This window comes from Henckelia pumila, chromosome 1 (genome assembly GCF_033568475.1).
Source record: "Henckelia pumila isolate YLH828 chromosome 1, ASM3356847v2, whole genome shotgun sequence".
In the NCBI taxonomy this organism is placed as follows: Eukaryota; Viridiplantae; Streptophyta; class Magnoliopsida; order Lamiales; family Gesneriaceae; genus Henckelia; species Henckelia pumila.
In genome coordinates this window covers 78574312-78588518 of record NC_133120.1, presented here as the reverse complement: position 1 = coordinate 78588518, position 14207 = coordinate 78574312, and the positions used below count along the sequence as shown (strand labels likewise).

The window sequence follows — 14207 nt, the reverse complement described above, 5'->3', positions numbered from 1 at the left end:
TTCATTTCTTAAAATAAAATTAAAACGAATATAAGATAAATTCGAATTGAAAATTATGAAGACTTAATTTATTTTTTAATTTAATATGGAAATTGAAAATACATTTAAAGTAGAAGGGTCTTATGAGTTATGATTGGTCATTTGGATATTGCTTCCTTGCCTAGCCGTTTGACATGACGTGGCTCTACAGAAACACAAGTGTCGCATAACACAGATGCGATTCTTTTATGTCAAAAAAGCGTTTTATGACAGTGAATAAAAATTAAAAGCGAAGACGCCGTTGCCGGGGATCGAACCCGGGTCACCCGCGTGACAGGCGGGAATACTCACCACTATACTACAACGACTTGTTGATGGTAACATGTCGAAACTTTTAATTAGTACTATATTGTCTGTGTAAAATAATTAGTAGCACGAGGCATACTAATTTTGATTTTAATTTTTACCATTTATGATAATATTATGGTGGATAAATACAAATTAAAATGGATATGTAATTAGGTGATGTTAAAATGGTATCCTCTTAATTAAACACACGGGCAACCAAAAGTATTTGATGACATAAATTAAAATCTCGGCGATCATATTTGTATGAGATGTGTCATCTTTGAATTTCCATTAGATTTAATTGTCTTTATTCCAATTCTAACAATTAATTAGATACTTATCTGAGATTGGATCTTTTGTATGTTGACCATCTCATGCCAAAATTGTTTGAACATGAAAATTGTATTGACCCCATTAATATTTGTTCAAAGACCGAAACAACAAACCAAGTACATTTATATGTGATGACTGAATCTTGGGCGAATCTAAAATAGAATGATACATCTTTCCAAAAACATATTTTTTGTTAGATCATCACACAAATTTATAGGAGTAAAATTAGTCCACTCGATTCATATCTAAAAATCGGATAGAAGCCCGTCTCATTTTTATGTTGCATACATATAAATTAGTTTCTCATATCTAATCTATTTAGAAATCAAAAAACGAAAATGAAAACAAAAACGAAATATAAAGTTTACAAGGTGAAAAAAAAAAAAAAATAGGGCCACACGAAGTCCAACCATACTTGAGAGTTGAGCCTGCAGTCACAAAATGTCAAATATCCGGTCTTTATAACTGACCAAAGAAAGAAGCAACCTTCTTAGGAAATTCATCATATATTCATATAATAATTTATAAAAGTATTTATCTAAGCCAATCATGAATAAGACACTTGTCATGTCCACTTCACCAACCAGACCGGATTACAAATAAGATCGACATTTTATTATTTTGTCTCTAATTTTACTTTGTAAGATAACATGCAAGTTACTTTAAATCACTATAAAAAGTTAATTGATCAAATATTATATGCAAATCAATGTGTTGTTTATAAATCATCAGTATGATTTGGTTAATATTAATATTAATATTAATATGTATTAGTATATATAAATAGATAGCTATAATAACTAGACAGTAAAATGTACAAGTTTTATTATTCGATAGAGCAAAGTACGAAGGTGTGTATAAATGACTAAATGTTATTAGTAAATTGTTTTTCGAGGGGGTTTTGTGAAGCTGTAGATGATGTTTTGGGGGGCAAAAAGAAAGAAAGGAACGCAATTATGTTAATTGTGATCTAATCATATTTTACAAATTGCATCTACCCCGGTGGTATTTCTTGATTAGCCTCGAAGTGACGCGGAGTCCAGAGAGAAGGGCTGCGCGCTTTTGCTTTTTCTTCTGAATGAGAAGGTATGGTTTTCGCCCTTTTACTCTGGTTTATTTATTTATCATGGGTTCTATTTTTATGGGTGTTGACTGTTCTTTGGTGACTTTTGTTCGACTTCTCTGCGTGAATCTTGTTTTTTTTTTTTTTTTGTTTTCCTTTGTGGGTTTGGTAATCGATGTTTTTTTGTTTTCTTGGGTTGAGTTTGCAACTGAGTGATCTTGGTGTTTTTGGTGAGCAGTACTTGATATTCTTAGTTTGGGTTTATTTGAGCTGAGGTTTCTGCAACTTCTGATCGTAGTGTACTTCAGGTTTCCTCATATTTAGACTTTGTTTGGGTAAAGTTCGAGTGAATTTTCTGGACTTTTTTGCAGTATAGTGTTCTTGTTTATTTTCTTGGAGCCGTGTACATTTGGCCCTTTTCTGAAGTTCGTTATGTGGTTTTTGTCTTCTCTGGTTTTGATGGGCAATATGTTTATGTTTGGATGGAACCTGTTATGAATTAACATATGGGCACGGATTGGAATCAGTGGTGAAAATCTTGTTATTGAAACTTGTAGAAATTACTTGCAGAGTTGATTTGGGTAGATGGGATTTGATTAAGATCATTCATAGAAAGATGCTAACCTGAAGCGTGTTGGCCAACTTTGTAACGCGTCTGATTCTGAAAATTCGTCAGCTTTATAGGAAGCTTGAAAAATTTATCAAACCAGTGATAATTGTTTGTCAAAACTTACAATTTTAGTGATGATAGCTTGTTTGTAGGGAGATGACTCCCTACATTCGGGAAGTTCTTGTGAAGCAAGCATATAGCAGAGACCATTTACAGCCCTAGTGTGGGTCGTTTTCCACATAAAAAGTCAGCTTCTTTCCGAGTTTAGTTTGCAGTTTATATGAATTAAGCTAAGGGAGTTGCTTGGCTGGGGGAAGGGGAGTGTGAAGACTGGGTCCCTTTGATGGAGTTCAGAATTATAACTTCATCGTTATATGTTTCAAAATCAGATTTAACATATATATCAGCTTGCATCTCACTGTAGAATAAAGCCCAGAACTCGTCAAGTATACTTTTATTTTAAGTAGAATGTGATCTATAGAAACTAACATTTCCACATAACCAATTCATCAGTAAAATACTGGCCTACTTACTATTTGCTCGTATCTGCGCTGTTGTTAAAAAATGGGATTTGTATGATTTTTCTTGTCACGACCTTAAACTTCTCTTTTCCGTTAGTCAGCTCTTGTGCCAAAATTTTCTTGCTTTGTTTTCTCATGAACCCAGTTAAGGCATCAAGTGTTTGTGGCACTCTCTTTGGATTGGATTACTATGTGTCCTCCAGTAGAGCCCTCTTCTCCTGCTGAAATTGGTCAGCTTTTGAATGATGAGCAAAGTTTTTTGTGGCTGGATCGATACAATCGAGGATTTTCTCTCCCAACTAATGTGCTAGCAGATATGACTCCCTTCCAGTACCACCCTTCGAACTTACCAGGTGAGTTTCAAGGTTTCTGCCGTTTTTTTTTTATTATGTATGTTTTACTATTGTTCTTTGTGTCAATTCAATATCCATGTTTGTAAGAATTCTTTTAAAAATTCCATGCTTTTAACTTTTAGTACAATGGCGATAGCTCGATAGATAGTATCAGAGTTAATATCACGTTATCAATTCACTTATACAATGATGCAAGGGGGATTGTTTGGAGCAGTAATTCACTAGAGTAATTGAAACATGGCATTTAGGCTCCTATAAACTTCAAAATATTGTATTTATAAGGTTGTCATCAACTAAACTATTGTTTTCAGTTCTTGCAAAGTTTGTTGAGCATATTTAATAAAATCGCCTTAGGCAGGTGTATCCATCTGGAGCATTTTATGTCAGCGAGGATATAATCAGTAGCATTCTCTGACTCAATCTCTCTTTTCTATTTCCTTGAATATGCTAACACCAAACGGGTCTTTCACACGGAATAAATAAGTTATTACTCTTCATTGAACTAGATAATCTGACTGATTTTGTGCTTACACAGTATTTCATGAACAGGGACATGGATGTGAGATGTTTTTCTAGTTATACTTCAATATGCAATATATCATTCCATCAATTATCATACACCAACATATGTTGATTCATTCATTAGAGCACAGTTAATAGTTATGCCTTCACCTGCAATTTTCGTTTTAAATCCTGGCATACACAGCAAAACTGTAAAGATTCTCCATGCTTAACTACCATTTTACAGTTTCCGAAATTAAAAAACATTATCGCTGTTTCTTGCAGAAGGAATTTGGTACCTAGTAGATGCAAATGAGGAAAAGGATTCAGTGTATGGATTTTGGAAAGACAAAGGGGAAGCTTGTAAGATATATTCAAACTCGTCCATTTTTGGTTGGAGAGCAAGTCTTGAATATTTCGAAGGTCAAGCCCCTCATGGACAACGCACAGATTGGCTTATGCATGAGCACAAAATAACACAGAAGGAACTATGCTATAAAGATAAGCCAAATGTACCTACTGTAGCTATTACACATGTCTGTGTTCTTTTGAACCACCAGTCACTTTGGTTAGTAATTGTGCAGGAGTCGAGATCACTGTGTAAAATTTTCCTCTGTAAGGCAAGAATTTCGGAAAATGAGTCGCACTCCATTCAGAACTGTAAAACTGTGGTTGGATCAAAGCCAATTAGTATGGCGGCATCAATTGTACCAGACATAAATAGTACCTCACTACAAGATTCTAAAAATGAATCCAAGGTGCGCTGAATTATATTCCTTTTACATTGGTTTTTACACTTACAATTACCTTAATCACAGTTCTTAACCGATGGTTTCTTGGCTCATTGTCAATATTTTGTGTTTCGTAGGCTAAACCGGAGTGTGATGCGGGATTGCTCCCATTGACGGATATCACATCAAATTTTTCACCACAAGATTTCTCTGAGTTAGAATGTTTATCAAGAGGCGATTATTTGGAATTGAATGATCTACAAGATGATCCTGAATCTAATTTTTCCAGTTCACAGAATTCAAGCTGTCCTAGCAAGTTGTCAGAAGAATACTTCGATTATTTGGCTTTACTACAGGACCTTGAGGAAGAAGATAACATAGAAACTAAGGAAAATCCTTCGAGTTCTGGATACCATTTCACTCACTTGCTGAGTTCAGGCGATGCAATAATTCAGCCGCCTTCATCAGGTATATCTATCAGCAATAAAACAAGTCACTTGTAGTCTGTATTCGTACTGGATAAGGCTTGATTCTTTATTTTCTTGCGATGCATTCCTAGGATCTGTTCTATCACTTGCTGAAAGTACTTCGGCCAATGAACGGTTAACGGCAGAAAGAGGACCAGAAAATACAGCTAAAAGACATATATCCGACACCCGAGATGAAGGCCCTTCAAATTTCTCTGATTCTTCTTCATCGCCATCTGCTAGCCACACAAATGCAAGTTCGGATGGAGAAAAGAAGACCTCCCGGTCCCGGTCAGGCCGGATGAAAAAGCTGAAACGGTATTTCTGTTTCAAACCATTGTGAATCATCCACATATCACTCACACGGAAATTCGAGAAAAATAGGCTAAGCACACGAATATTGCAAGAATTAGTTGATATTAAGATCAGAAGATTGATCCATGCAGAGAAGGATCTTGGGAAGCTGCTGTCCGTATTATATCATGTATTTTTCGTTTGTATGATGTATAATATATGGCGCACATATTTGTAGAACAATGTGATGTGTTTGATACTAAGTTGGCCCAATCCAACCAATCTATTCTTCTTCATCATTAATGTGGCCCATATATTGTTAGATAATGGGCCTAACGTTTCACCACTGTGTCCGTGTGTGTGGTTTTGCCCTTTTCTTAATAGGCCAAATAATTTTTCAATGGGGGATTTTTTTTTAACAAAATAATTATGCTTAATAAATTCATATTACCTCGATTCTCACTTGTAGAATTTAGTACGAGGGCCTCAACCCTTTTTTTCATCTTAGTGACACTTATTTGAAAACGCCTTTTTTTTTTTTTTTTCCTGTTCTTGGTAAATTTCACAAAATTATAGTAGGTTTTGTATCGAAGAGTTATCGTACAGTGCTAGAATATATTCTGTAACATTCGTAAATTTATTACAAAAATTTGCATGCATAATTAGGGGATTTAATAGTGTTTAGTATATATATTAAAAAAATCAGTAGTAGTTTTAGGTCGTTTCATTTGGTATCAAAGCCATGGTTCTTGGATGGTGATTAGCCTGCTAAACGGAGCTCAGAAGCCGCACTATCAGTCTGTAGGTTTTAAATGTTTTAAATTATGTTTTATGCATGTGACACATGATTTATGTTTTAATGATTTATGAAAATGAGAATTTTAAATTTGACAGTCTTAAAGTTAAAAACACTTAGTTATGCAATGTGATTACGTGAGTGAATTTATGGAAATTACATTATGCCTCTGAGACGTGTTACACACGAGGATGAATAGAATGATATACGTTTAGAAACTAAGTTTGATAATTTATGAGATGTAAGTTTGACATTTAGATTTGTAGATTAAGTTATGATTTTTATATTTAAGTTTGACAAGTTAGGATTTTTTAGATTTAAGTTGAATTTTAGATTTGCAAATTAAGTTATGTTTTTAGGATTTACATTTGAAAATTATTTTTGAAATAGTTTAGTCATGTGCTATTAGACCACTAAGTTAAATTAAATTTTGAGGATGAAATTCCATTTAAGGGTGGAGAATTGTAACATCCGTAAATTTACTACGTAAACTCGCATGCATAACTAGAGGATTTAATAGTGTTTAGTATATATATTAAAAAAATCAGTAGTAGTTTTAGGTCGTTTCATATTCTCTCGGTCTCACTCATTTAGGCTTCATTTTTTTTTTCACCTGTCTCAAATAGATATCTACTTTCTATATTTAATGTTATCTCTCTTATTCTTTTATCAATCTACTTTTATAAAAATTAAAATTTTGGTTGAGCTAGAGTCGAAGAGAACTCTACTCAAGATCCATTTTTGGATAGTACAATGAACATGTGTTCAAGTTGGTGGAGTAGGTAAACGCTTGATCAAAAGTTAGAAGTTCGATTCCTCATACCATCATCTTATTGGATTAGTCTGTCATACTAGACTTGTCTAATGCGGTTTACATGACTAGCATAGTTTACAGCATATTGCGTTAGTCCGGATTTTTATCTTGTACGCACCGAAAAATAACGATCGCGGATTCTCACGTATTTGAAAAAAAAAAAAAAGAATATTCTGGTCAGAAAATCAATCTTGCGTTTGGGTTAACTTTTGACATATGTGTAATCTTCCGCTATATTCTTTACTATAAAAGAGGACGTGAGAGTTTTAATTTTGAAGTCATAACATATTTTTGTTTATATAAATGGAATTATCTGGCTTCGAAATTGCATGTCATATTGGATGTTACGATTATTTTAAGTGCAAATTGCTCAAAAATCCCCAATACAAACATGTTTTGCTCTGCACTCCCTAGCCAATTTTTTGTACCACATTTTTTGTTAATTTGTACCACATTTTATATGGTTTTGTACCACATCTTGTATTGTTTTATACCACATTTTATGACTAGGGACCCCAAAACAAAACATGTTTGCATTTGGGGATTTTTGAGCAAATTGCCCTTATTTTAATTATTATTTTTAAAAATTTTATTTTAATTATGACAACTCTACGGAGATAAAATTTTATCAAAACTTAACAATTAACTTAGATCATATCATTTGATCCTGCAATACACAGCAGCACCATGTTATGCACCATCACAAAGATCCAAACACATTAATGAGATACTACTATTAACATATTGCTCCATGGGTAAAAAATAAATGCTCACCTTAAACGCACTATTTAGACCTCACAATCCCACATGCTTGTTATGCTCAACTAGCATGATTCAATCTCATCTAACTTTAAATACAAGAAAGTTTATTCTTTAATTAGCTATGAGAAAACATTTTTGAGCAATCAATTTAATATATATATATATATATATACACACACACACGCACACACCCCTATATGTGTGTGTGAAACAAAAAGTAAGGTAGGGAACCCATAGTCAACAAAGCTTATCGGACTAGAAACAATCCCTATTCCCCTCATTAAATACAAAGGAATTTTCATTAACTCAAGGGACCAGACACATGTTACCTACAATAGTATATCAGCCCATCATACATAAATAACGTGGCCACTATTATTTATTTTTTTAAATAATTTATCTATATTTCTTACATTTTAACTTATATATATGTATAAGAAACACAATATAATGAGACATATATTAATATTAAAACTTTAATACTATTTTTAAAAAAAAATGAATTTCAGAATACTAATTTAGAGCTGAAAATAATGAAGTCCTATGAAACTGAATATTGCACAAGTCTTTGTTATCTTTGTTGTCACTTTTCACCGAAGTCTTGACATTTATAAGCAAAAGCACAGGATGCAGCCAAAAAAGTGCAGATGGAAATTAATGTTTTTTTAAATAACAATATTTATTGTATAAAAATAATTAATTAATTATTATTAAATTTCCCCATCCAATTTTGTTTTATTATCTTTCTCAATTAAACTTATTAAAATAATGTCCGGGCTTTTGGTAAGGAGAACATAACCACTTTCCAGTTTCCCCGGTGATAATTGCACATGGAAATATGGAATGTGAACATGTTTTCTTTTTTTTTTTTCTTTCTCCCCAGTTTTTTCTCGAACATACATAGCATATAAATAAATTGTTGGGAAATATTTTGTGTTTTCTTAGCACCTATTTCTTACTTACAATCCATTAATCCAACACCAATAATATTTTGAAAAAATTAAAAATATATATATACGTAAAAATATATTCCATTATAGAAATTAAACCAAACGTTGTCACGAGTCATTTATGAATCTAAGTAGAATCGGACCACGGTAGTGATCCGGTTAATCGATCAATAGTTTTTCGGTTTCGATCAATAGTCATTTATGTATAATTAAAATTTAATTATCAACTCTAAATTTAAAAATTACGAAATATTATATATTAAATCACAAAAAATAAATTATAGATCTGCGTTGATTCTAAGTGCAGCATTTTAATAAATGTGCAGTCCTTTTCTAAAGCTAATACCAGAAGAATCCAACGGCCACTTCATTTTCCGCCGAAATCATCCAACGGCTGATAATAGTATAATAATAACAATAATTAATGGCCAATAATGATATTCTAGGTTATGGCGGGAACACCTTTTCCTTTTGGGGGGAAAATGTGTTAAGCATCCAACTATTCCCCTTTACTTCAATTCCATAAAATTGATTTTTCAAAAATATTAATAATAATAATTCAATAGAATTGGATTTTGAAGCTCGATCGAGCTTCTTCGAATATACATCATAAAAGAGACAATTATATTCAGCTAATAATCAGCATAATACACTTGAGTTTAATCAAATACATGAAAACTTGTTTCGTTCCCATCAACTTCAAATATCTTCATATTGTTATCGTTTTAATGTAATTAGATAAAAACAACACAACACAACACAACACAACGCAACGTATGTCAACAACAATTACTCGATGCATGATCTTGGTTCCATACTCGATTGCTTTTTCAAGTACACATTCACAAATCATGAAGTATTAAAAATATCTAAATCAAATTCAAAACTTTTAATAAAATCCTCAATGTTCTTGAACACGTAGATAAGAGAAAATATGTTTTGTGTGAGACGAATCGATTTGATCCATATATAAAATATTGAAAAATGTTAGATGTACACCTTGACTTACACCAACTTAAAATTTTCTTATAGTTTTCCTCATTAAATACAAAACTACTCATGATAAGAAATAAATATCTCGTTGGTCAAGGAAATTTTTGTAATTAATAAGAAAATATGTAAATTGTACACTAAGGTATACATCTAGCATTACTCGTAAAGTAATATCAGGTCGAATGGAATACCTGTCTCAAAAAACTATCATGGAGATCATCAAAGTTTTTGTGGTTTTTTTATAGTACAAATACAATAGTGATTCAAATTATAACCATATAAAATATCAGTCCGCACTACAGGCGAAAAATTTGAACGTGTATTCGAGACGTACTTATCTCGAACCGGAGAATTTTAAAATAAAACTTACTTTAAATAAATTAAAATATTTTTGTGTAGATTCAACATTGAATGGGGATTTCAATTCACATGTAGTCAATGTCTGGTGAGACAACACCGATGTGCAAATGAGAAAAGGTCGAGTTGGGCGTGGACCCCTTCCGTAGGAGACGTGGTTTCAGTTACTATTTTATATGTTTTCTTTCATTTAACCAAACGGGCCCTTGCGTTATCTCATCTCAAATTCGAGCAATGTTGTTTTACAAATGTTACCATTTCACGACAAGCTTGATTTGGGAATTCAACGATTTGGCTAATGTTAGTTCGAGTGTTCTTGCGCAATCCGTTAAAATCGTTTTAAAACTCAACTGAAAATTAAATATAATCTTATCGATCGATTACAAATTTTAACGTCAATCGACATAATTCATATGTAATAAATATTAAATTATAAAAATTTGTTTCATAAAATCAAAGCGAAGAGCGAAAATTAAAAAAAAGACAAAAGAGTAAAATTTGAAACGAGGCCGGACACCATTCTTCAGCAAGTCAAACGGTCAACGGGGCTCTGCGGCAAGTGGTATTGCATCACGCCGAAACGCAAGCTCCCTCAATGCATGATTGACGACTCTTCAAGACCACGTGGCCCTCACTGATTGGTCAGCTTTAGGCCTTCGGGATTCACAGCTCCACCCACAATAATTAAAGCTAAAAATCATAGCGAGAAAAAAACACACTTAGCAGCGTCACTCTCATCCCTTCTCTCTCTCTCTTTCCGCTCTGTGTTTTCTCTCGAGAAAAAATACCCAAAATTCCCCCCATCTTCCAGCACCCTTTCGCCCAAAGACTCCATTTTTGGACTCAGTAATGCCACATCTTTCTGCCACAGTGAGTTTCGTCACATAAGGTATTCAAAATGCTGGAAACTGCTGCGGTAATGGAGAGTAATGGGGGATTTTCGTCTCATTCGTCGCAGCTACAGAGCTGTGGGGATAGTAGTGAGGAGGAGCTCTCTGTGCTTCCGCGTCACACCAAGGTTGTGGTGACTGGGAATAACCGTACCAAGTCCGTGCTTGTGGGGCTTCATGGAGTGGTGAAGAAAGCTGTTGGGCTCGGTGGATGGCATTGGCTGGTAATCGATGGTGGAAAGTTCGATTCTTTTTGTTTTCCTGGGAGTGGGTTTTTTATTTTTTAGTTTGATTTTGGGTTTTTGGTATTCGTATCGACTTTTTGAATGCACAATTTTAGTTCGGTGGAGTAATATGAGATGCTTGTGTTTGTGATTCGGGGGGTTTCTTCATTATATATGGCAAAAAATGTTCCTTTTTTATTGTTGAATTTGAAAGAATGTGTTGTTTGGAGTCCATTTCTTAACGTTTGAAGTTTTTTTGTTTCAATTTAATCCCAATTTCCACTTACTTTTTTTGTACCATCATCTTGTATTCTGCTGCATGGGGCTCTTTGTTGGCAGATCTATCTCTAAGAATATCATATCCTTTGGTTTTTTTTATCATATTGATGTAATTTTGTTTGTCTATGATCCTAGTGATACTTTTACAATGATTTTTTGGGTATAATCATTTCAATGATTAATCGTAGAGTTTTATTTTGACTACATGAAGAATATATTAGTTGGATAAATTAATATCAATAGCTACTGGCATCTGAAATTGTGCAGAGTTTTCCATTGAATCATTCTCTGATTTTTTTTCTTTATCGTCTTCAATGTCAGTATAATATAGTTTCTCTGTACGATTGTTGACAATTATAATTTTTTTATGCATAATCATAGTTTCATAGTGGGAGACAGTCTTTGAGATTGTGTATGTGTGCTTCTTTTGGTTTGTATATTACGCATATATGCTAATTGCCCGTTTTATTCCTTGTATTTTTCACTTCCTTCTGAGACTAGAATCAAACCCCCCCTTTTTATTATTCTATCTTTGTTGTGAAAGATTTTGTATTTATTTTCATTGTAAATTTAGATCTCAATCTGCATTTATCGTATCTTTGAGAAACTATTGCTTCAAATGGTTCTTTTTGTCTACGGATCAAAGATTTTGATATATATTGTTATAAAACCACAGGTTCTTACAAATGGGATTGAGGTGAAGCTACAAAGGAATGCCTTAAGTGTCGTCGAAGCTCCAACCGGGAACGAGGAAGACGACGACTTTGAATTTGAGCATGTGCATTGGAATGGCTCAGGTACCAGCGAGTCTTGTCTTTACTTAAAAAAATTTAGTTGATTTTAAGTTTCCAAGCTAAAACTAGATACTATTTTTCTCCGGTTATTTAAAGCGAGCTCCTCGTAGGGTTGAATACTAAGTATTGAATCTGGAAGCATTAAATGGCTGAAATTAGGTGGCATTCTTTTATGATCATATGCATGACATTATGATTCAATTGAAACTTGAATTAGACTTTTTTCCCTTGGGTTAAATTGTATATCTTATTTAATGCTTTGTTTCATTTCAACAATCATACAATTTTTGAAAAGTTGCTGAGGTTGTAGCATTGGATTCTTTTCATTTACTTCTCTCCCCCAGTCATTCTTTTGCCTACTTTTTGCATGCTTTTTATCAATCTCTAATGTTCAATCCTTTATTCTTTTGGCCCACCACATAATCTGATTGTGTCGTGTACACCATTTTCTTAGCATCCGATGATACTCAAAAGTCACATAGATCAAGGCATCGTATGCATCGATCATTTGGGTTGTCTCACAAATCCATAAGACGATCACTCTCTTGTGACTCACAGTCGAAAGATTCTGTTTCTACAACAAGGGGTTCCACGGTAAGAGAGTTTAATAGACGTTTACATTTTCTCCTTGAAAGAAGTAAAAGTGTCCCTATTATTACTTAAATTTTATATTAGTTAACCAGTTTCTGAAAAAAAATATATTATCAAACCTTTTCTCACAGAAGGTTGACCTCAGCAAACTTGAGATGGCCGCATTGTGGAGATATTTTCGTCACTTTAACCTTGTGAGTAGTTTCATGAGACATAGGAATGGATCTGAATTAGATATTAATTCGTAAATTTGGCATCTAAGTATCTAATTATGATTCTGATATAATATGTCCATTAGGTGGATTCTAATCCCAATCCTTCTAAAGAGCAACTAATTGACGTTGTCCAGAAGCATTTCATGTCGCAGGTAACATTACATCTGTCCTGTTAAATGACTTGTAGCTTTCCTATCAAAAAAGACTTGTAGCTAATTTTGTTCACTGTAGTTGAGTAAAAATTATCACTCGGTCGACAAACCCACGCAATCGATGCTTTGCCAGTAACTACTTTACATCTGTTGCCACTCCATAGAACTGGTTACCCCAGGTGGTAAAGGAGTTCATAAGCTGATGTATTTTTCCCCCTTTTCCTCATCATATCTCTTTCATTTGTGCAGCAATTGGATGAACTGCAAGTCATCTCAGGGTTTGTGCAGGCTGCTAAGAGACTCAAAATGGTTTGCAAATGACATTGAGTGACTACTCCAACTCTTTTGCATGTGGTTGGTTTGTTGTTTGCTGACTATTCTGTTCGCTGACTCTAACTAATCGAGATACCTGAATCTACCCCATCTCCTCCCTAGACGGAATGTATATGCATGTATCTTCTGGGGTTATCCCTTAAGTAGTGTAGGCGTAGTTTTTAGCTATGTAGATATATGTAAAAGCCGGTGGACTAACCGATGACTCTCTGACTCCTAAAAAGCCATTCTTGGCTGGAAGCTTTTGTTTAATGTATTGCTAACGAAGGGGGAGCGCTTTCTTGGAAATGTATAGACCTATTTCACTTATGCTTAAATCACCAATCATTCTGTCAAAGCTTCAAGGATCATCTTTGAGAGCTGTATATTTTTTTCCTTCTTTTTTTTTTTTGGGAGATGTCATAGTGGTGTCTGTTGGGGTACAATATATAGTTTTTCATCCATTTAAATTAAAAGTCACATTCAATTTTCAGCGAAATTTCATGGATTACCCTGCATACAACACTTTTTCCACAATATTATGGTCTTATTTATATGTATAAATTATTGTAATTTTCTTGAAGATCAAATTCGGTCCACGCAAATAAAACTACACTCTAGATTCGCAAAGTACAACAATAAACTTGGTCCGTATATTATTAAAAACTTGCTTTAGTTTTCTCAATGGAGAAATTAAACTAGCATTGTATAGTATAGGCCATCAGACATGTGAAAACACTTCAATAAACGTCGATATTTTGGGGAAAAATACATCTGAACACAAGGAGATTTCAAATTGAAATTTATTCGGCGTAAAGTTGACGACGGGAATCAATGTAATTGCCACAAATGTCCAATTCTTTTGGGTGAAAGAAAAA

The 14207-nt window shown here is 33.6% G+C and overlaps 2 protein-coding genes and 1 non-coding gene across 4 annotated transcripts; 2 read left to right on the top strand and 1 right to left on the bottom strand.

Annotated features, from left to right (window-relative positions):
* Positions 1-275: 275 nt before the first annotated feature.
* Positions 276-347, bottom strand: TRNAD-GUC (transfer RNA aspartic acid (anticodon GUC)). The gene has a single exon. It is a non-coding gene; the product is annotated as a tRNA-Asp (tRNA).
* A 1234-nt stretch (positions 348-1581) lies between these two features.
* On the top strand, positions 1582-5473 carry LOC140889628 (uncharacterized). Of its 2 annotated transcripts, none has more exons than XM_073297349.1 (6): positions 1582-1746; positions 3000-3207; positions 3994-4220; positions 4293-4466; positions 4577-4907; positions 4999-5473. In XM_073297349.1, the coding sequence occupies exons 2-6, from the start codon at positions 3045-3047 to the stop codon at positions 5247-5249; spliced, it is 1146 nt and encodes a 381-aa protein (XP_073153450.1). In that variant the 5' UTR covers positions 1582-1746; positions 3000-3044; the 3' UTR covers positions 5250-5473. The 2 variants fall into 2 exon arrangements, with proteins under 2 accessions (XP_073153450.1, XP_073153453.1); XM_073297352.1 differs by lacking the exon at positions 1582-1746 and adding an exon at positions 1811-2058.
* Positions 5474-10602: 5129 nt separating this feature from the next.
* Positions 10603-13747, top strand: LOC140875242 (uncharacterized). The gene is made up of 6 exons (XM_073278881.1): positions 10603-10986; positions 11942-12062; positions 12514-12653; positions 12782-12844; positions 12949-13017; positions 13267-13747. The coding sequence occupies exons 1-6, from the start codon at positions 10771-10773 to the stop codon at positions 13336-13338; spliced, it is 681 nt and encodes a 226-aa protein (XP_073134982.1). The 5' UTR covers positions 10603-10770; the 3' UTR covers positions 13339-13747.
* Positions 13748-14207: the final 460 nt, after the last annotated feature.

Bases quoted from the DNA above. Each gene is read 5' to 3' on its own strand.
- LOC140875242 (XM_073278881.1), top strand. From the start codon at position 10,771: ATGCTGGAAACTGCTGCGGTAATGGAGAGTAATGGGGGATTTTCGTCT. The intron at 10,987-11,941 runs GTAATCGATGGT...ATAAAACCACAG, and splicing joins TCGGTGGATGGCATTGGCTG to GTTCTTACAAATGGGATTGA. The intron at 12,063-12,513 runs GTACCAGCGAGT...CCATTTTCTTAG, and splicing joins TGTGCATTGGAATGGCTCAG to CATCCGATGATACTCAAAAG.
- LOC140889628 (XM_073297349.1), top strand. From the start codon at position 3,045: ATGTGTCCTCCAGTAGAGCCCTCTTCTCCTGCTGAAATTGGTCAGCTT. The intron at 4,467-4,576 runs GTGCGCTGAATT...TGTGTTTCGTAG, and splicing joins ATTCTAAAAATGAATCCAAG to GCTAAACCGGAGTGTGATGC. The intron at 4,908-4,998 runs GTATATCTATCA...ATGCATTCCTAG, and splicing joins AATTCAGCCGCCTTCATCAG to GATCTGTTCTATCACTTGCT.